The sequence below is a fragment of the Papaver somniferum genome, unplaced genomic scaffold (genome assembly GCF_003573695.1).
Source record: "Papaver somniferum cultivar HN1 unplaced genomic scaffold, ASM357369v1 unplaced-scaffold_81, whole genome shotgun sequence".
Taxonomy (NCBI): Eukaryota; Viridiplantae; Streptophyta; class Magnoliopsida; order Ranunculales; family Papaveraceae; genus Papaver; species Papaver somniferum.
The window spans coordinates 8263380-8286579 of NW_020651082.1; the positions used below are offsets into that span (position 1 = coordinate 8263380).

Consider the following 23200-nt stretch of genomic DNA (forward strand, 5'->3'; position numbering starts at 1 on the left):
ACGGAAGGGTACTTTAAATATAAAATGTTTGCAGAGAAGGAGGACAATTACGATATTGTCTCTGCACCTTGGGTTCGTACACTTGACATCGGAGTCAGTGGCCCGAGTCGACTACAACCGATTCATCCCCCGTCTGGAACGGGGGGTAAGATTCTAAACACTCGTGAATCCCCTGTCAGCGAGTTACTGGACTCCTTCATATGCATATATGTTTAGGACTGAATACGGACATTTATTTTTCTAGTAAAGGGCAAGGCCTAGCCATACAAGATAAGGGTTCGGATTTCATCACCGTTCTCTTCTTGCCCGCTTTAGGAACACGTAACCTACGCGAACCTAAGCCTAAAATTTTGACTAGAACGACACTAATAGGGTAACGAGCTTAACAGGAAAGTCATTCGAAAAATATTGGTTACTGTTTTAAGCATACTTCGAAGTTCTTGACGGTTTCTATAAGTTGAATGCGTGACTGCGCCGCCTTGTAATACCGGTGAGTCCTTGGGTATCAAAGCTCCACCGAGCTTCCCTCGCCTCTATTCAACTTAATTTAACTCGGATTGATTCAAGAGGGGTTTGCTTAAATTGTAACGAATTCCCGTTCGAAGGATTAGAAGCTGGTCTAGAAACAATCTAAGTGGATCCATCAAGATTTTTTTTTGCTAGAAATCAATAGGTTTGATTTGGTTGAGTCGTCCTTGATCTGTGTTTTCTTACCCTTCCAATTTAGAAAATTCTATTGTATGCCTGAACGTAAAAGAGACGCACTAGGTAGATTTGTTAAAGAGAAACCTAGTAGTTCTAAGCGTCTTGATTACCTTAATCTAGAGAGTACAACTTTTGAAGAGTCTGTTTTTGAACGTCCTTTGACTGAGGATAGAATCCATGTTTCTCTGATAGCACCAGAAATGGAAACTTTGAAAGCTTTGTTGAATCCGACTAGGACTACTCGTCCTTCGTGTATTAAGTTAGCTGAAACGGAGGCACCCTATGAACTGAAACCTGGGATCTTACATATGCTCCCAATCTTTTTATGGGAAGAAAATGAAAACCCCTATTACCATGTTAGGGATTTTGAGGAAATTTGTAGTACTCTAAGAATTAGAGGCTTAGATGATGATGCTTTGAAACTTAGGTTATTCCCATTTTCCCTGAAAGATAAGGCCAAGTCGTGGCTATATAGTTTGGACTCAGAGTCAATTGAGACATATGAACAACTTACATCTGCCTTTTTCAATAAGTTTTTCCCTAGGCACAAAACATCGTCTATTAGGACGCAAATATGCACATTTTCACAACAAGAGGGAGAATCTTTATATAGGTATTTGGAAAGGTTTAATGATTTATTATCCCAGTGTCCTCATCATGGTTTAGAAAAGGTTAGGCTAGTTCAGATCCTTTATGAGGGTTTAGATTATTCCACAACGACCATGGTTGAGTCTCTATGCACTGGTGGATTTGAAAACCAAACTGTTGATGCGGCGATGGAATTTTTTAATGAAATCGCCGAAAAAACCCAACAATGGGAAAATAGTAGGGCACCCCAGAAAACAATTCTTTTAAGTAGAGGAAACGTTAATAGGGTAGAAGGAGGCTATGAATCAGATGTCAAAATTGTTGCTATAGAAAAAAGGTTAGAAGCTTTAGAAGTGGGCCAGACTAGTGGTAGAGTGGAGCCTTTTTGGGAAGGCCAGAATATTGAAGAGTAAGCCAATGCTCTTTATAATAACACTAGATTTGATAACCGTCAAAAGATTGACCCATATTCAGAAACTTATAATCCTCGTTGGAGAAACCATCCGAACCTTTCGTGGTCTAAGGGCCAAAGTCAAGGTCAGTTTAGTAATTCTAATGCTCCCCCGGGTTTTTGCTATACTAATAATCCTTCAAGACTAGCTCAGTTTCAGAATCAGTCAGATAAGAAAATCCTAAGTTTAGAGGAATCTCTCGCCTTGTTAACTCAGCAAACTGCAAAATTTCAGTTATCCGTAGAACAGAGTCTACAAACTAGTAACAGGATAGGACAAGAAAATAGTCAGGCTATTTCCGAGTTAAAAACCAAGGTTGGTCTGATAAGTGATTATTTGAGAGAAAAAGGTAAGTTTCCTAGTCAAACACAACCCAAACCTAAAGGAGTTCATGAATTAGGTGCAAAACCATCGAATCAATTGAATGTTGTTAGAACCCTTAGGAGTGGTAGAGTTGTATACAATAAGGTAACCATGCCCGATAGTGAACATATTGTAGTTCACCCCTCAATATCTCACCTCTCAGGACCAGTAGCTTAGGAGACTGATAAAGTTTCTGATGATGTGAATTCGGTTCCTGAAAGGTCTGATTTTATGCCTAGAGCCCCATTTCCCCAACTATTAATACCAACAAAAAAGGAGTCGAAATTTAATGACATATTGGAGGTTTTTAAGCAAGTTACCATAAACCTTCCTTTATTAGATGCAATTAGGAAAATTCCTGCTTATGCCAAGTTCCTTAAGGTTGTGTGTACGCGAAAGCGAAAACTTAGCGTTCATAAGAAAGCCTTTTTAGCTAGCCAAGTAAGTTCAATCATTCAGAACACCACAACTCCAAAGTACAAAGACCCAGGTTCTCCTACCATTGCTTGCAAAATAGGTAACTTCCAGGTAGAAAAAGATTTACTTGACTTAGGAGCCAGTGTGAACTTACTGCCATTCCATGTATACTTACAGCTAGGACTTGGTGAAATGAAACCTACTCAGATGACACTGCAGTTAGCTGATAGGTCTGTTAAAATCCCTCGAGATGTTATCGAGGATGTTCTTATTGAGGTCGACAAGTTTATTTATCCAGTGGATTTTGTGGTCCTAGATACCCAACCTGTCCCTGGCCTTGAGAACCAGATACCTGTGATTTTAGGTCGCCCATTTTTAGCTACGTCTAATGCGATCATTAATTGTCGAAATGGTGTGATGAGTTTATCTTTTGGTAATATGAATATGGAGATGAACATTTTTAATGTCAGTAAGCTACCTCATGAGCTAGATGACACATGTGTTGAATAGGTGAACATGATAGAAGCCTTAGTTCAGAAGTCATTACCAAACATTTTGTCTGAAGACCCATTAGAAAGTTGTCTATCCCATTTTGGTTTAGATTTTGACGATGATAGCACTATTGAACAGGTGAATGCTCTATTAAATTATACCCCCGTGTTAGACACTGATAGATGGAAAGCTGGGTTCGAACCATTACCAGTTTCTGAGACTACCCTAATTCCTTCTTTAGAAAAGCTCCCGAAGTTGGACCTTAAACCACTACCCGATACTCTAAAGTATGTGTTTTTTGGCCCATCTGAGACTTTACCTATGATTGTAGCTTCCGATTTGGATAGTGATCAGGAAAGTAGGCTAGTAAATGTACTTCAAGACAATAAGGTATCTTTAGGGTGGACTATAGCATACATAAAGGGTATAAGTCCTACGGTGTGTATGCATCAGATTCATTTAGAGGAAGACTCCAAACCTTGTAGGGAGATGCAACGTCGAATGAACCTTAACATGAAAGAGGTAGTTCGAAAAGAGGTGCTTAAGTTGTTAGATGCGGGTATCATCAACCCAATTTCAGAAAGTAAGTGGGTTAGCCCCGTTCAGGTTGTCCCCAAGAAATCAGGTATCCTGTAGTCCATAATGATAATAATGAGGTAATCCCAACCCGAGTGACCACTGGATGGCGTGTCTGTATTTACTATAGGAAATTGAACAAGGTCACAAGGAAGGATCACTTTCCCCTTCCTTTTATCGACCAAGTGCTAGAGAAATTAGCTGGACATAGTCGTTATTGCTTCTTAGATGGCTACTCCAGTTATAATCAGATCGTTATTGCCCCAGAAGACCAAGAGAAAACCACTTTTACCTGTCCCTTTGGTACCTTTGCGTATAGACGCGTGCCTTTCGGGCTTTGTAATGCCCCTGTGACTTTTTAGCGTTGCATGATGAGCATATTTTCTGACATGGTAGAACGGTTCTTAGAGGTCTTTATGGATGATTTTTCAGTGTTTGGTTCATCTTTTGATGAGTGCTTGCATCATTTGACATTAGTGTCGACTAGGTGTAAGGAAAAGAATTTAGCTTAATTGGGAAAAATGTCATTTCATGGTTGAATCGGGAATTGTCTTAGGGCACATCGTTTCTTCAAAGGGTATAGAGGTAGACAAAGACAAAATTGACCTTATTAAGACTCTACAGGTCCCAAAAACCGTAAAAGATATTAGGTCATTCTTAGGGCATGCAGGTTTTTACCGTCGATTCATTAAGGATTTTAGCTTGATTTCTAGACCTCTTTGCAATTTGCTTGCAAAAGATGTTAAGTTTGTCTTTGATGATGCTTGCTTAAAGGCTTTTGATAAGCTTAAGACATTACTCACTACTGCCCCGATAGTCCAGGCACCTAACTGGAACCTACCCTTTGAAATTATGTGTGATGCTTCAGATTATGCTATAGGCGTTGTGCTAGGTCAGCGAGAAAACAAATTACTCCATGTGATTTACTATGCTATAAAAACTCTGAATGATGCCAAAATGAACTATACAACTACCGAGAAGGAATTGCTAGCCATCGTGTTTGCCTTGGATAAGTTTAGATCCTATTTATTAGGTTCTAAGATCGTAATCTATACTGATCATGATGCTTTGAAATACCTTTTGTCTAAGAAGGATACCAAACCTAGATTGATTAGATGGATCCTTTTGTTACAAGAATTTTGTACATACATTAGAGACAAAAAGGGTACAGAGAATATGGTAGCAGACCACTTGTCTAGGCTAGTTGTTAGTTCCCCTAATAATTCCCTTCCTATAAGGGATAGTTTTCCTGATAAACAATTGTTCTCTATTTCCCAATCACCTTGGTATGCAAATATAGTGAATTATCTTGTTACTGGTTGAATGCCTCAACATTGGGGTAAGCAAGATCGTTCTAGGTTTTTAGCCGAGGTTAAGCATTTCTTTTGGGACGATCCTTATCTGTTTAAGTATTGTCCGGACCAGATTATTAGGAGATGTGTATATGAGAGTGACCAGTCTAGTATTATCTCCTTTTGTCATGAAAATGCATGTGGGGGTCATTTTAGTGCTAAGAAGACTGCTACTAAGATTTTGCAGTGTGGATTTTACTGGCCTTCGTTGTTTAAAGATTCCCATAGTCATTGTGTTTCTTGTGAGCGTTTCCAGAAGTTAGGAACCATTTCCCGTAGAAATATGATGCCTTTGAACCCTATTTTAGTGATTGAGGTCTTTGATGTGTGGGGCATTGATTTATGGGTCCATTTCCTATTTCGTTTGGTTATCTTTACATACTTGTCGTTGTAGACTATGTGTCTAAGTGGGTTGAGGCGGTTCCGTGTAAAACAAATGACCAAAGGGTCGTGGTCCAGTTTTTGAAAGAGAATATACTTACACGTTTTGGTACGCCGCGAGCTATAATTAGTGATGGAGGTTCACACTTTTGTAATAGACCGTTTGTTCTTTTAGTGAAACAATACGGTATTACCCATAAAGTAGCAACCCCATATCACCCTCAGACTAGTGGTCAGGTAGAGGTTTCCAATAGGGAAATTAAACGTATTCTAGAGAAAACAGTTAATCCAAATAGAAAAGACTGGTCATCGAGGCTTACTGATGCCTATGGGCTTACCGTACTGCGTTTAAGACACCCATTGGAATGTCACCTTATCATTTAGTATTTGGAAAGGCATGTCACCTGCCTGTTGAGTTAGAGCATCGAGCCTATTTGGCTATTAAGAACTTAAGATTTTCACTTGACAAGGCAGGAGCTCAAAGAAATCTCCAGCTCAATGAGTTGGACGAGATTCGTAGAGATGCATACGATAGTGCTAAGGAGTATAAGAACAAAATGAAACTTGTGCATGATAGGAATATTTTACGAAAGTCATTTTCTCCAGGTCAAAAAGTTCTTCTATATGACACTCGGTTGCATCTATTCCCCGGGAAGTTGCGCTCTCGATGGACCGGTCCTTTTGTGGTCCGTACTGTTTTTTCTCACGGCACTGTTGAGATTGAGACATCAGATGGTAGTAGTTCTTAGAAGGTTGACGGTCAGCGATTGAAGCCCTTTTTAGATCCTTTTCCTACAGGTGATGTTGAGGAGGTCCCTCTGGAGGACCCTGTTTACCTTGATTGACCATCAAGGCGATTTTGTATGTTGTATTTTATTTTTGTAGGTTTTTGGTTACACTTCACCCAGGTACTATCTTTCTGACTTCTCTCTTTACTATTTCCTCATGTTACTTATATTTTTGGTACTGTTCTTTAATTAGAAACATTGAGGACAATGTTAGATTTAAGTTTGGGGGTGGGGTAGAACTTTTTGTTACCTTTTCCTTGCAATAAATAAACTCCAGAGCCTAGAAATTTATCCTTATTAAGTATGGCACTACCCAATCTAAGTGGATGGAGGCATTTTGGTTGTAGGAGTTGAGGGACCAATCTGATTAGATGGAAACATCTAAATATTATATTCATGAAAGCACAGAGCTCAGGTGTTAGAAATAACATGGTAGTTTCGTCATGTCTCATTGAGTCCTTTTCACTTCTATTTTTATTTTATTTTCTTTTTAAAATATGTTTCTCTAAGTGATTAGGTGGGGCTCACGATTCAAGTTGTTACCATTGTTATGGTAAAATAGAGTGATCGAGATAGCCAATAAAGAGAAAAAAAAAAGAAATTAAGACCAGACCATCAGACCAACTGGAATAAATTCAATAAAGTCGACCACTGGTACCCTTGTATATGCCAGTTGTGTTGACCTAGAGTTAGGATTATCAACCACTGGTACCCTTGTATATGCCAATGTGTTGATATTAGTCAGACCGGTATCTCAGTCCATTAGGATAGGTTCATTATAGCAGTGGCCTTCAGACAGATATGAGAAACACCGTTCACCTTAATCAACATCAAAACCATCTATGTTTTTCTATATCCATCTTCTTAATCTATCCATGTGATTTGTTTGATTCTGAGTTTGGATGCGACTATCTGAGTAGAGCTCTGTCACTTTATATGAATTTTAGTATGCTTGAGTGCGAACTCGTGTACAGCAATTGGAATTTCGCATCAGGGTACTTCCTCCTGTAGTCAATAAGTATGCCAACCAAGGAGATTCTTTAGTTCCTTCCAAGGTTCTGTGTAGATAGCTAGGGTCTGGAGTATAAAGGTTTTGTGGGTATACCTCTGGTAAGCCCTCCGGAGACAACCCTCCGCCACTAGAGACACCTAGGGGTTTAAAGGCTTATTGCATACGTTAAATGCAATCGACGATGCCTGCGACAGTGAGTTAGGATTTTATTTTACTTGATTTGCTCGAGGACTAGCAAATAATAAGTTTGTGGGTATTTGATAGACGCATTTATGTGTCTAATATATCTCAATTGTATATATTGTTAGTGCTCGATTTTATACTTATTTGGTTATTTTATGTCTTTGTAGGTGTTTTTGGAGAAATAAGCTTTTGCGGGAAAATTGGCTCGAAAAGTGGTATTTGCGCTCGTGGGAGAAAATTACTATTCGGACTCTCAGTTTTGATTAGGGGCATCTCAAATGATAAGGGGTACTCGATTGCTATTCGCATCCCTTCAGAGGATAGGGGCACTCCACCTCATGACTTTCATACGAACAGAAAATGGCGGGAAATTTGTTTGGTTTCTGCGTGAACTTCTGAAGATGGACTTGACCAAGATTGTTGCATATTTCTTCATGGGAATGATATGGTACTACCCTGGTTCATCAAAACAGGGTTGGTAAGACTTGTAGATACGAAAAAAAAGGGACAGAAACCGAGTTTAGGTAAAACAGGGAAGTTCAAGTTTTTTCGGGTATTTGCTGCTATATTTATGGAAGCTATGTGGGAGATATTCTCGAGAACTTGATCACAAAAGGGAAGAGGAGATAAACAGGGAAAGTACGTACGGTGCTTAGATGAAAGAATACGAGAGTTTCTCCGGTTGGAAGTAAAACAGGGACGTGCATGTTTCAAGTTTTCTTTATCTTGATTTGGAGAATATTTGGAAGATTATGTGAAGATTGTGAGATGATATGAACCCTCAGATTTATTTTATACGCTGAGTAGAGCTTGGATAACTGCATGAGACGTGTACAAAGAGTTTGGAAAGAAAGGAAAAGCCGAGACTTTTGGTCGAAGAAAAAGGAGATTAACTCGAGATTTTTGGGGTTTGATGAGTATATATAAGTTGTTTTGAATCCCAAGAAGGAAGAAAAACCTGAGGAGAAGTTTAGAACACCACAGAGCTCCAGAGATCGAGTTGCAGGAAAATACCTTATTCTGCTGCTGCTGCTGGAGAGGAAGAAGAAGAACTCAGAACAGCAGTAAGAGACAGTCGCAGAATCCGTGGCCTTTTCTTTCAAATTCAATAAGTTTGTCACAATTTCTGTAACAATTATTCAGAGTTCGCAACAGTTTTGTGTTAGGGTACTTCGTAACAGTGGTTCGTAACAACTATATATCCGTTACAAACACGTTGTTTTATACCTTCTCTTCTTTTTAATCAACTTTTGAGCAATAAACATGTATTTTGAGCAAGTGATTAATATGAGGAGCTAAACCCCGTTTCTGAGGTGATAGAGGAAGCTATTTTTCCAACAAAAAGTGGTATATTCTTAGTTATTTATTTATTTATCGCAATTATTTTTGTGATTGTTTTGCCTTGAGTGAAAATTGTTTGAATGATTCTTGTTAAGCAATTGTTATTTCTTTCGATAGAGCATGCTTGGACCTAGGTTTTTGATGTTCTATGCTTCGTATTTACACTTGTTATTTTGAGAATCTACTTGTTGCAATAATTTAGAATCAAATTGAACGAAAAAATTGCATGAATATAAATATTGGATTACATCACTTTGAACTTGGAAAATAGTTGAATCTTAGCCTCGGTGTTCTTTTAATATTGATATCAACTTTGATTGAGTTTGCTATAATTTTTAGTGAGTTTTCTATTTTAATATTAGAATTTAAGTCTAATTAATATCCTTCGCAAGTCTGAGAATCGAACCACTTTTACCACTATCTACAAATTACATCACACTGATAACGAACACTTTGATGATCGCGAAGATAAACCTGATAATCGTGAAAACAATGGAGGAATCATTAAGCAATTACCAGAAACCGAGAGTAGTGCTAGGGAAAATAACTGAAGATAGAGGCGATAAAATACACTATTAAGCACCACAGTTCAATGAAGAAGGCAGACTATGTATCAATTCAAAGAAACTTAAAAACGAAGCAAGCAAGCAAACCAAAGAAGAAACAAAAGCAATGCGAAAAAGTTACAAAAATTTCTGTAAAACCTCAATAGGGGGCAGCAAGATACTTTTAAAACCTCTACCTAGGGAGGCTGGGACTACAGTTGTGGTGTGTCAACTTAGTTCGCACTACTGTGCGACTGGAGGACTGCACAGTGTGTGAGAGGCGACCTTTAAGCCCTAACGCGCGTCATAACTGGTGTATCCTGGGAAAGATACTTATTGGGGTGAAAGAAAATCCCATCCACTGGAGGCCACCAAGAACGAACCATTCAGCGAATAAGATCTCCGGTATGGGGTGTAAAGCAGACCAGTGGAGTTAGCAGATGGCCTGGAATGTGATACACTCGGTCCAAAGAAACCCCACCTAGGATGTGATCACATGCCTATTAAGCCACTTAGGCGAAAAGCATGGGGTTGCGACAATACTGGTCGTTGCATAACTGGATGAGAGGAGCCCAACTGAAATGGTTAGGGGTGACTTCCTTGAAAGGGCGATCAGGGGGAATATAAATGGATGACATCCTCAACTATGGAGCTGAATTGTGTCAAAGACGACAATGTGTTGGGGATTTTTACTCACGAGAGTATCTAGGCCTGGTATATTGTCGCAGAAATAACCTGAGGAGGTAAGAATACTAACACAGTTAAGGAGAAATCGATAGCCAACGACTCGCAAGAGCACATGAAACTGAGATTTCGCCGCCCAACAGGTGGAAGACCCTACCCAAGGCAACCATAACTCCTTTAAAGTTCTATGTGGGGAAGGCAATAAGACCTTAATTAGGAGGAAGTTAATACCTATAAAGTTCGTACAAAGGCAAGCCATCTAAGGAGCACGAATGGAAATTGAGACATGGAAAAGAAACGCTGGGCAGAAAGGAAATGCACTTCTCTCGAGCTCAGTATACTTAAACAACCTAATAACCAAAGCATGATAGGAAATTTTAAATTTGCGTGCTCTCTTAAATACCATGCAATCCAAATGATGAAAATCTATTTTGCATCCTTATGTCGAAGGCATGAAAAGCACCTAATTCACATCAAACCCTAGAAAAGAATTTCGCCAGTAAACGAAGTTAGACTCGCACATATAGGATCCGCATGAGAAAACTCCCTCGAAGGTGGCAAGCAGAGGCAAGTATGGGAGTACCAAAACATGCACGCTTCCCACCTCCTCGGTCAAAACACTTAGAAATATGATAAAGATAGAATTAAAATTACCTGTTCTATTTGTTCTAACTAAAAACACATAAATAAAAGGAAACAGTCAAGTCAAATTTTTCCCCCCAAGCTTGGGAGCACCCAGAACCAAGAGTAAGTTAAAAACAACAAAGATATAATCTACAAAGAAGCAGCGTCAGATACAGCCGCAGAAGAGTTCGCAAACTCGGACATGGAGACGCCCTAAACTGAGGCATCAACATCGCCAATAACCTGTTGATTCAAAACATCCTCACCAACCTGGGAAGGATCCCCTTTTCCCTCACCATCGCCATAATTCGCGGTATCAGATGTCACGTCATTCGCGCTACCTCCCTTCTCGATCGGAACCTCTTCTTCTTCATCATCACTAACGGGAACTTGAGGTTACACCTCGCGTGGAAGATTATGCTTCTCGCAAACCCAATTAACCGCGATTTTATACTCCTCATTCACGCGACGCTGGGATAACTTAGAATACTTCCTTTCAGCTTCATACGCGAAATACTGATACTCCTGATCCATAACCAAATAAGAATGCTCTAACTCCTCCGTAGCCCTCCTTAAATCATCACGCTCCTGTGAGACTTCATCCACTAAGAGGGAAGACGCGTAGAACTGCCGAGATGCGGAGTCTCGCTCCTTAAGAGCCATGGTCAAGCCTTCCTGAGAAGACGCCAGCTTTTTCTTTAGCGCGATTACTTCCTCTGCGAGAAAGAAATATCAAAACAATAGAACTTAAAGGGGAAGACAAGACTAAGGAAATAATCATAGCATCCTCCGCGACTACCTTTGCTTCGCGAAACAACTACACGAAGATCATGTGAAATAACAGAATGATGGTCAGCACTTTGACCGAAGATCTTCTAAAGCTTGATCTCTGCTCTGACAGACTTCATCCCTATCCTTCAACAATTTCGTTAACTATGACGATAGATCATTTGATATATCCTTTTGAAATTGAAGAGAACTCTCCAACAAATTACGATCCCTAGAAAGCCTATAGTATGCATTAACAAAAGAAAGCTTGTTATTCTTTAGACCGCGATTGTCATCGGATAAAGTGCGGTTCTCATCAAGAAGAGCACGATTCAACATATTAGGCATCTCTAGAGCCCTGGCAAGTTGACCAGATAAGGCACAGTGCTGATCCGAACGAGCACGCCAACCCGAATGGTCTATTTGAAGACCTGATACCCGATCGTGTAGATTCAGACGATCACCCTCCAATTGGAAAATTTGAGCTTTAAGGACATCGCACTCGGCACGAGAATCATTCGCGGAAAATTTAAACTCATATCGCTCGGACGTACGTTTTCGGTTTAAAGATTAAGTGTGAAATACCTAAGATCAAAAGGGATAGTGCGAAAGCAAACTATGCGAGAAATCATAACGTCGCAAAGAATCTTACCTCTAAGCTCTTCATTTTTCTCACAGAGCTTAGTAACTCCATTCGCTCCAGAAGATAGATCGGATAACTGCTTCTTTAAATCATCAATAACCTCCTCAGCCTTGGACAATTCTTCAACGTCAACCAAACGGTGACGAAATTCCTACAAGACACCAAAAGCATCAGAACTAAAGAAAATGGCGGAAAAAGAAAATATAAATAAAGAGAACTAACTTCTGAGGCAATGGCAGTGCGCTTATCACGCTTGGAGAGTTGGGGAGACTCAGCACCAGTCCGTTGAGGTGACAAACCTAGAGAAATAGATATTAAATCCGACCATTGAGAAGCTTCAGTAGCAACAACACCGGCCGGTACAGCCTGTTCCTCCTTGGCGACAACGACAATAGTAATGGCACAAACTACAGTAGACTCCTTTGGAGCATGGTCAGGAGCAAGCGACGAAAGTGGTTGGGGGAAAAGACTGGTGGCCATCTCGCCTTTTGACGGCACAACAGGCATCAGAGTCAAAGGGATAACAACATGAACCAGAGCTCCGCTACGCGAACCTCTTCTCTTGAGAGAAAGATCCTACTTACCGGGAGAAAGTTTCCGCTTACATGAACTCTTCTTCGCAACCTTTTTCCGATCAACAACAGGGTTAATCGGAGGCTTTGATAGAAGGGTCCTGAGATAACATATAGAAGTATGGGAGTACCAAAAGAAAAATAAAAGATCAAGATATGGAAAACTCACATAACTCACAGGTAACAATATAACAAGATATGAAAAACTCAAGCAACCCAGTGAATCATTAAAATCCAAGTAAATATAAACATAGCGAGGAGACGATTCGCTGGAAGAAGGAATGAAAGATTGGCTCGACATAGTGATAAACCCTATTGATGAACAGATTCCGCAGAGACGGGTTCTTTTGGATCATAAAAGGAGAAGGAATAATTCAATGAAGAAGATGAAGATAAGTTTCTCTCTCCAGAAGTATTTATTAAGATACGCGAACCGGCTATAACCGTAGACGGTCATCATAGAACCTAGATGTGTCAATCAAGAAAAGGAGGAATCACTGCACGTGGAAATAATCACACTGGAAAAAACATGTCGTATAAAGAAAGAAGTAAAGCCAACTACGAAACATCGAGCAAAGGATTCTCGCATTATTCCACTTACAAAAGAACAACGCGAGAAGAGGCAAAATGTAGGGGTGAAATATCACACAATACTAAATTATAACCTCGCCTTGACTAAGACAACCATTAACATGAAAAAGAGAGAAACTAGACGAAGAGTAATTATGCGACAAGGAGAAAGTAGCACGACGAACAACTGTACGACATCAATCAAGAAGAGCACGAAGCAACAACACGAAAGACAACGACATCTCCCCAAAGCCTGGCGAATACGACAAAATGAACAGAGATCAATTAGCAGGGATTTTGCACGTGAACCCAGTTGTCTTCTACCATGATATTTGCATATATAAGGATTCAAATAATGAAGAGAGAGGCAGGTTGAAAAAAGAATTTAGTCAAGTAACAGAGCTAAAACCATTCCTAGAAAAGAGAAAAGAAGCCATTAGAGTTTCACCTTTTACTTATCATCTCCATTGTTATGTGTTTGAATCTTTGTAATATTTGTAAGAACATCATATTCTCAATATAAAAGCTCGTTTGAAGATCATACCTAGTGTCAAGAGGTGCATAATATCAATATTAATGTTTAAGTTTATCCATATGACTTAAACTTTGTGTTCTTATCACTTCATTGGGTGTAGTTGTGGAATTTTCCGCAACTACATTATGTATTTCCCTCTGACCATCCTCGTCCTCCCGATTCATCATGTTATTCCAAGTAAATTCAAAAATCTCCATGGAGTCCGATAGAAGTTCCTCATGTTTATATTCAACTCTCTCTAACTGATTATGGATCCAATTTTTGTGTTGATCCTCGAGGGCACCGTCAGGTAGCGATAACAGGGTAGAAAACACACAAAGCATCTTGGTATTGACATGCAGTGCGCAGCGATAGATATACTCATCAACACAGGTTATATAACGAAGGTTATCTTTTCCCTCTGCCAATTTTATATGAATAGCGTTGAAGATTTTGTAATCTTCAAGCACTTCACTTGCAGTTTTATAACCACCGTGCAGCTTACACTTTTTAATCACTTCATCAACATAGGGCGTGACGGTATTTTCCAAATCGATCAAAGGCGACCTATCAAAATCCGTTTCACGGCTTATTATTTCTTCGGTTTTCGACCTAGAAGATTCCGCCTCCATCGTTTTTTTTCCTTTCCCAGTCGTTCTATGATTTCTCAAGCCTAGGCGGAGTAGGAAAGGATATGCAGCATATGCTTAGGTTTTATATATACGTTTTATATATATGTAAACCTTACGCTAGGCCTCAACCCGTGCTGTAATGACATGAGAACGAATTATTTATCCGTCCGATGATCTTTTTAGTCCCCGCTGAAGTTTTTGGAGATGATTTTTTTTAGATCCGATCCCACTTGTCATGGTTCGCCGTATCGGTCCTCACAGATACAGATATAATATGACGGTATCAATGATACCGACCGATACCAAATGTAACTGGCTGATACCGAGAATTTCTCTATAATTAAAATTTGTCGTCCTCCGTCTATAGATTTGCATATAGCATTAGACATTGAGAATACCATTGGGTAAAGAACAAAGTGTAACAAATTTACTATTTTCAATTAGATATCCCATCAATTCCAGTAAGGAAAAAGTCAAAGGTTCGGTCCTCACCGTAAAAATTTGTAATAGATTAGTTGTATAGTGAATTTGGCGATGTTGGATCTAGCAGTGGGGCCAGTCCAACTGGCTGGTTTCATGTAGGAGCCTGAATCCGGCTTTCGCGTAAAAAAAAAATTATTTGTGTTTTGAGCGAAAACAGTAATTGTTTCTCTTTCCAAATTGGCATGAAAATTTGAGCATGCGTTATGGTTATGAATTTTTTATTCTGTATCCGTCGCATCGATACCGGTCAGTATCCACAGATACGTGTCGCGGGGAATACATACATTCTGAGGATCTTGGTGTTAACGGAGACGCGGCACTGTATAGACAGATACGGCAAACCATGCCACTCGCCCTTCCCTGTGCCAGTGCCCTCTGGCTCTGGTGTTTATTTATCCCGTCCTGGCCACCAATAAGGAGATTCATAGGGGTGCACAACCCTTATGATTTCGATGATCAAATCATTTCATGAGCAAAGAAAGAAAAAAATCTAAATAAACGAATATTAGATATGACTTTGATCTGTATATACATGATATCTTTGATTTTAAGTTCAATGATTTTTATCCCTCTCTTTGATGGCAAGAGGTGGTGCATTGCCGATTGTTGTCAACTGAAAGTGATCACTTGGCCGGAGTAAAAGAAGATTATTTTCGTCCTTCTTTGTAGCTTCATCATTTCCAAATTTCCGACTTGACCTGAAAAGTTACAACACAATTTCTTGGTTATGACTAGCTGATAGAAAACGAAGGAAATTATTCCTGTTGTGCATGTTTGTAGCTGTTTGGCGGAAATGTTCTTACCGTTGGCGGTAGTTTGCAAACTTGCTCTTGAGCCAGGAAGGGTTCGAAGAACATTCTGTTGGTAAGTGAGTTGTGTTGTCTAATGAAGTTGGAATTACCTGCAATACCAAAGGAAACCCAAGTACATGAATAAAATTACTCGAAAAACAGTTTGAGTACTAAAATGCGATTTGAAGTGAACTTACAGATGGTTCCGCAGATTTTTCTGCACTGCCCTTACTACTTTTCTTTTTCTTTTTCATTTTCATTTTCTTTCTCAGATGATGTGCACATCGACATGAGTAAAACAGAACTGCTCCAAGAAGAGATATCATTATGAACTCGGTCACTATTACCGAATTTATTGCTGCAACAAGGGGAAAAAGTTCATCTGAGTTTGAACGGCATAACAACACACATTGAAGAAGCTATAAAAAAAGAAAAAATTAAGAAGCCCAAGCGCAGACGCAGTACTTCTGGAGACTTACTATGAAACAATCCTGAACTCATCTGTTGTCTCCTAATTAGATTTACTGTGGCCACGGTATAAAGTGGTAACGATATCCTATCTGCACAATCTGGATAACACCCATGGTTTCCCATGTCATTTGCTGTTATTGTTAAAACTGCCCCATAGCCTTCACCCTGTACAAATAAAAAGAACTCAATTTACCAGAATGGGTTGAAACTTGAAATATTTTGCGAAAAGAGATATGAATTCACTCACTTGATATAGCAGTTGCTGCATGGCAGTGTTGCAGTCTGGAAGTGTTCCGCGAAATCTAACACCTTTGGCCCTCAGGGTAAAATGTTTAGAAATAGAGACAAACGTCTGAAGGGGTTGCCATTGGTAGCTATTCTCAAGCTTCAATTCAGTAGTATTACTAAGATGGGATGGTAGACTGGTTATTAGAATCCCGTCACTGACCTCCAAGGAGAGTGTGATCATAAAGTGAGATTCGCCACCTGAAACAAAAATTCCTCACTGAACAATAGCAATATAGTGAACTGCATCACAGAGTGCATTCCTGAAAACAATACAATGAACGTACCGGGGAAACAAAAAACATCTGGATCTCCAACTAAGAAGTCAAACTTGTCTCTCTTTTCATCAGAGATACGCGGACTGTGTGTACTGATATTCCCTGAGATTAATATAATTTCAGGAACATGGATAAATGGTGGATCGTTTACGGGTTCTACAAAAATAGAAACATAGGTGTCATGCATTCCATTTTTGTTCGTCATCGAGGCTTTGATGGCATCATCTCCGCAAAAGTTCTCATTTCTGCAATTAGATAAGATGGATGTTTTTTAACTGGAACTTTGTAAGTGATTTTCAGGCATGTATAATGTGATTCAACGCAAATTACCCGAGATACTGAATCGATTGCAGGGCGGAATTAATAGCTTCAACACCACCGATTAATACCAAAGCCTTCTCTTCATTTCCTCTTCGGCCCACTACCAGTCCACTCCAAGCAGGCTGCCAAAACTGCATTAACATGGGGGAGAGAAAGACGGTCCCAGATTTCGCACTGAGAGTGACTGAAATGTTCTCCAATAAATCTGAATACTTTATCTCAAGCCCAACAAAACCACTGCAAAATATGTAAAATGTATTTCAACGCAGGGATGATAAGTGTGTAGGTAAGGCACTTTGTGTAACATTTGAAGGTATAATTTGGGAAGTGGTACCTTACCCAATTCTGGGACTAATGACATCTTCAGTTGCTTGCAATTGAAAAGGTAAGGAAACAAACTCGAGCGGAGTAATGAGAACCGAAATTATTACAGTTCCAGAAGCACTGTTGTTGTTTATATCAGATATTGTGTACGAAAATGAGTCATTGCCAAAGGAACCTTTATAAGGTGTGTATCTGAACAACCGGCCGTACTGGAGAAGTGATCCATGAAGTGGCTGCCAACATAACAAAGAGTATGTACTCATAATAGCTAATGTGTGGAGTAAAGTGTGTCGAAATTTGCTTCCACGGACAGCAAAAACTTACCATTGATGACTCAATAATATTTGCAGCGCCACCAGCAAAGTAATCATTTCCTAAGGCATCAAAAGAGACTGATTCATCTTCCCAAACAGAAACAGCATCATTAAAAGCTTTAGGGAAGTATTCGCCTACGATACATTAAGAATTAAGTAGTTTATAATCAGATAAGGATGCCAAATGCTTAGAAAAATTCAGCAGAAGAGCTAGATAACACATTGCAGGAAAATGAAACTTACTGCTGTATACATAAACCCAAAAAGGGCAAGGAGGCAAATGTTTGTCCTCGAAAGATACACATATCTCATAAGAGCCAATATCTTTCGCCGCGTAGTGCCCAACATATGACCCATTCATTTCATCTTCAAATGTCCAGAACAACAAACCAGAACTATTAACAACACGATACTCAAGGCTCAACTTTGTTTGCTGGAATGGTACAAAATTAAAGAATGAATCAACTAGTTCCACTGAAATGTGATTTTCAACCAGCTTTGGTACTTTGGCTGCATATTGGACAACTTTTGAGAGTTCAATATTAACCTCGGCTGCAATAATTGACAACGAAAAACAGAATTAGAAGAATGTCAGATATGTAACTTAACTAGTAGCCAATCAATGGATATACCTGTTCTTACTTCCATTGCAAATGGATGACCACCATTCAATGGAATATTTCCACAAAACACTCGAATCTCATAGGTTCCAGACTTTTCAGGTGTGTAAGTGACATCAAAGGCACTTACCTGAAGTTTCGAATTTGCACCAGACTAAAATACCTATCGTCAGTAGCAATTTAGAAAATAATATCTCAAAAGCAAATAAAAAGATCAGTAAAGTTAAGCTTACACTGTTCTTTGAATCAAAAGATGGTGAGGGGGCACTTCCTTCGGGTGCAGGTCCTGTTTCAGAAATGCAAGGGTCATATTTAGAATAACAAGTAATCAGCAAATTCAGCAACCATATAGTTCTCAGAAATCTCATACCATCAACATTCTGCTTAGTGTGAATGGTAGGCAAAATACTGTAAGAATCATTCTTCCTTGTGATTTTCACTTGCAGTGTTTCTGCCTCAACCGGTGAGGAATTATGATAAACATCTTCCAAATAGACTGAAAAACTTGAATTAGTTCCAGCAGTAGAACTAGTCAGACCAGTTCCATTGACGACGCTATTCACACCATCACAATAACCTAATGCAAGGAACTTATATTTTAGTCAGAGCAAGAAAATCAATGTTAACTTAAACCATGAAAATGAACCACAGCTATGTAAGAATATTCCAGACCTACAAATACTGTAAAATTATATGGCATATGAGAGATACTCTGGTTCTGTTTCATATCAAAAATACTGAGCACAAAATCTCCAGGTTCAAACACGCTGAACGAAAGCAATTGGATTCCTGGTGCCAATTCTTTGAAATGCAAGTCAGGTATAGGAATGGACAACTTTGTCTCTTTCTCAATAACTAGAGCATCAAAAGCATATAAGCCTGGGACAAGGTTCCCAAATTCATCTTGCTGGTAAACAAAGATTTCTAGCTTAGAGAATATCTGCAAGACATTTGTGTCGTAATTCCATTTGGCCAAGCAATTGGAAATATCCACTGATCCTGTTACATTGCCAATTTTTTAAAAAGAAAAAAGTGTCAAAGAACTGAATTTGAACTTCTCAGTTCCACGGTAGAGAGAACTAAAATGAACTGAAAAGTTACCTGGTTTCACTTTGAAAGGTAAGGGGCAACCATTCAAAGTTCGATTTTCTCCCTCAATGTGTAATAAGAGGTTTCCAGTTGTGGAAGCGATAAATTCGGTACCAACATAGCCAAATCCATTCCAACCCAAGTAAGTAACATTGAGGAAACTTAAAAATGTACCATTGACATAAAATGCAGAAACTACAAATCTGTAAGAGTTTGGTTCTTCAACAGTAGACGAGATATTATTCCCAAATGCGTCTTTCGGAAGTATTAACACGGATGCTTTTGTTCCTGCTACAAATTCATTAACAAGACCTCTCCATGAAGCAGCGGACACAGATGGATGCATTCTCCCTGCAACCATTAGCAACGGTTAGTTTACTAAACACGAAAAAGAATAAACAAAATATGGAAGGAAATTCAATTGAATTACCTGCTGATACTTTGAAATGAAGTGAAGAATCGGATATCTTGAAATGTTCATCATCGATAAGAACATTAAATACACCAACAAGAATTGGTACAAAAGAAATGTTCCATTGAGTAGAATCACCTTGAAGAGATGAAAAGACACCGGATATATAAGAACTATTACCCTTCTTCCGATTCACTGTGATTGTTGGATTAGGACTATAACCACCAATTTGAGTGTTATTGTTGTTGTTTAGTACTTTAATCTTAATGATTGCTACTTCACCTGCTTGAAATGTATCCTTACCATCCAACCAACTAAAAGCAAAACTAGGAACAGAAGAAAAATTATCTGCACAAATGAAAAAAATGGGTCTTCAAAATTGCATGAATACATTAAGAATTTCAACAAACAGAAACACTAAAATTTACAAAAGAATTGCAACTGTAAGAAACCTACCTGAATTTGCAAATGTGGTGGTTAAAGCTGCAAGTATGGAGACTGTGGTGGCAAGAATGCTTAGAGTGTAAGGTTTCATTTGGAGAACCAGCAAGTAAAATTATCTTTTTGTGTTCTTAGGGTTCCACAATTTGGGATTCTGTGGAGTATCAGTTGCATTTTGAAACTTTTGGCGGGTTAAGTTTATTGGGTCATGTTGGTTGACCATTGCTCTTGTAAGCAGTTACTGGCAGTTAGGTAGGATTCCAACTTAGATCTCTCAAAAACGTGGCTTGTGAAAACCATGTTTTATCAAGCCCAAACGAGGTTTTTCTAGATCACTGGAAATTATGTCTTTTAAACAAGTGTCAGAAACTCAGAGCAATAAGTTGTAGAACAGCATACAAAGAGTTATAACGAACTCACTCCGAACCACAAGTACTAGAACAGATAAGAAATCTAGATATAACATAGATCGATGTCTTGTTAAAAGTTAACACTAATCCACCAAAAACAACAAAAGGAAAATTGTATATAAGATAGGATTAACACTTGGGATTGAAAAGTCTGAATTGAGATAAAAGCATGTGATAAACAACCACTTAAACTCTGAAACCTCTGCTGTTTCTCTTTCCTCTGGCTTTCTCGAATTTTCTTCCCTTGGAACGCACATAAGGCTTGCTGTGACTGTGTGGCACGCCAGGAGCTCCGAAATGCTTCACTGCTTCACGGGAGTTCTTTGGACCTCTGAGAAGAACCTGAAATGGACCGACAAAAAGTTTAGGAATTTGAATCCAGGAAGTATTGAAAAAAACTGGAGAAAGCAAAAATAAAACAGAACCAGGGATGTGACACATTCACAATATTTAACATCATTTAACTGTTGTTTAACTATTATAAGATCGCCTAAAAACGGATACCAAATGTAAGAAACATAAATGACCAACTTAGAAACCTCATTCTGTATGTACCATGATGAAGTAGAAGCAAGCAAACATGTATAGAAGACAATACACTCCAAACAAGACAAATTTACTGCTAATGGTGCTAAACCTGCAACACATGCTACATGTAGCATCAACTGACTATTACTATTTACACACAGATGGAGCTCCTGCATCTAAGACTGAGTCTTCACAAGAGTATGAAACCATTTGATACCCTCCAAACAACATCCTGGATCTTTGGGAGAGACAACGTGATTTACCCAAACATCACATTCCTATTTGCTTAAGGGTCCATCGAAACACTTAAACAGAATTCAACATCATGCAAACTTAGCTCTTCCATTAGACATTGGTCAGAACAAGAAGAAAAGTAACGGATCTATTACCTAAAAACAGATGTTGCTAAACCAAGCACGCGAAAAACAAGTAGCGGAAAGATATAACATATAAGCATTCCGAACAACAAACAAAAATTATGAGCCCATTCTCTTGACTCCAGAAAAGCAAATATAAAGAACAACAAATCACTTTGCAGAACACAAAAAAGCAAGCGAGCTCATTTCAATCCAGTAGATATCGATGGTATTCGTGACAATGCTTTTTGTGTGTCTCAACTGTATGTCAATACTATTAACCATAATTTCCAGGAACCCTAAAAACAGCTCAATCATCCATTTCCATCTCAAAGCAATCTTAACATACCCAGAGTAAACAGATAAAAATACTAAAAACCATACCATCATAACAAAATCCATCCGAATACCATACAGCAACAAAACCAAAATACACAAATGAATCCAGATCTCAAACAAACATACCGTGTTCTGTCCAAGAGGAGCTCTCAGAGCAAGCTGATCAAAAGTCAAGCACTCTCCACCAGCTTTCTCAATCCTAGCTCTAGCTGTCTCAGTAAACCTCAACGCAGCAATCTTCATTTTTGGTACTTCCTTTACTATCCTTACATCATCAGTAACTGTACCAACAAGTACACCAATCTTCTCTCCCTATTAACAAACAGAAACCACAAAACAAAAATATCAAATCCAAATCCAACACAAACCCACTCTCATATAGAAAATCCAAAACAAACCCATCATTATAAATCTAAAGAATATCATGAAAGTAGATGCAAAATCTAACCTTGTTATCCATGAACTTAATCAATCTGGACAGAGACAGTGGAGCTTTGTTGACCTTACTCATAAACAATCTCTTCAATATAACACCATTGAACTTACTACCAGTTCTCCTCAACAAGAATCGGTAAAGCTTGACGAGAAGCTTGAGATAAATATCATCAGATTTGGGTGCTGTTCTTTTCGTTTTCTTGCTCTTACCTCCAGCAATCAAATCGATACCCTGCACAACAACACAACATCATAATCAAATCGTTAGATCGGTGATAGATAAGGAGATGATAGGGTTTGGAAGGGGGTGAGGGAGAGAGTGCATACCATGGCTCTGGTTTCTTCTCTGCTTCTGCTCTGGTGTGGAAGAAAGGAAGCGTTGGTTTTGTTCTAGATTTAGGGTTTACGTCGAGTCGTGAAACTAATAGCTTCATATTTGGGGTTGGGCTTTGGGCTCGATTCTATGGACGGGTTCGAAAGTTATCCTGCTTTACATTAGTACGAGCCGTTTCTGGACCTCACTAACCAGTTTCAAAAAGATATGTTTTTACCTGAATGAGAGTGTCGAAATTTTCGTGGTATCCAAACACGCTAGGTTTCTTTAATGGGATCAAACAAAGTCCCAACTAACAAAAATAATACTACCTCCATTTCAAAAAGATTGGATGGTTTCATGCAATGAAACCAACCTATCTTTTTGAAACAGAGGGAGTAATACATACCGTTTGATTGCATCATTGCATTAAAGGAATATTACAAAATTCGTCCGTCGCGTTGACTAAACAGGTCATTTATTTTCTTTGTGGAAGCCCAAAACTCTAACTCTCGATGGTTCTACTGCAAATTGAACAATCCTAAACTTATTAGTTTATAGCCTAGTTATACTTGCTAAGATCATGTTAAAATCGTGTGCAACCGTTTGTATAAACCTGTGGACAGTCATCTATCTATAGACAATTCACCTAACCGCCAATGTGCTTTTCAACTGTTAATTTTGTGCTATCACGGTAATGGATGTTGCACTTATACTTGGTGGTTAGGATTTGCCAAACAAGGTTATAAGCCCAAATTATTACCATTCCAAGCCATTCCCTTACTTCG

The 23200-nt window shown here is 38.9% G+C and overlaps 2 protein-coding genes and 1 pseudogene across 2 annotated transcripts; all 3 read right to left on the minus strand.

Annotated features, from left to right (window-relative positions):
* Positions 1 to 1269: 1269 nt before the first annotated feature.
* Positions 1270 to 1369, minus strand: LOC113345629 (annotated as a pseudogene).
* A 13869-nt stretch (positions 1370 to 15238) lies between these two features.
* On the minus strand, positions 15239 to 20205 carry LOC113345262 (protein GAMETE EXPRESSED 2-like). The gene is made up of 17 exons (XM_026589055.1): positions 20047 to 20205; positions 19609 to 19938; positions 19191 to 19529; positions 18762 to 19088; positions 18460 to 18666; positions 18323 to 18375; positions 18102 to 18243; positions 17713 to 18021; positions 17480 to 17604; positions 17171 to 17388; positions 16841 to 17068; positions 16520 to 16755; positions 16195 to 16433; positions 15956 to 16112; positions 15674 to 15834; positions 15489 to 15586; positions 15239 to 15383 (listed from the first exon to the last, which is right to left on the minus strand). Exons 1-17 carry the CDS (start codon positions 20123 to 20125, stop codon positions 15239 to 15241), a joined length of 3393 nt encoding a protein of 1130 aa, XP_026444840.1. The 5' UTR covers positions 20126 to 20205.
* A 218-nt stretch (positions 20206 to 20423) lies between these two features.
* LOC113345596 (60S ribosomal protein L18-2-like) lies at positions 20424 to 22527 on the minus strand. The gene is made up of 4 exons (XM_026589368.1): positions 22427 to 22527; positions 22113 to 22331; positions 21791 to 21976; positions 20424 to 20783 (listed from the first exon to the last, which is right to left on the minus strand). Exons 1-4 carry the CDS (start codon positions 22427 to 22429, stop codon positions 20628 to 20630), a joined length of 564 nt encoding a protein of 187 aa, XP_026445153.1. The 5' UTR covers positions 22430 to 22527; the 3' UTR covers positions 20424 to 20627.
* Between the last annotated feature and the right edge of the window lie 673 nt (positions 22528 to 23200).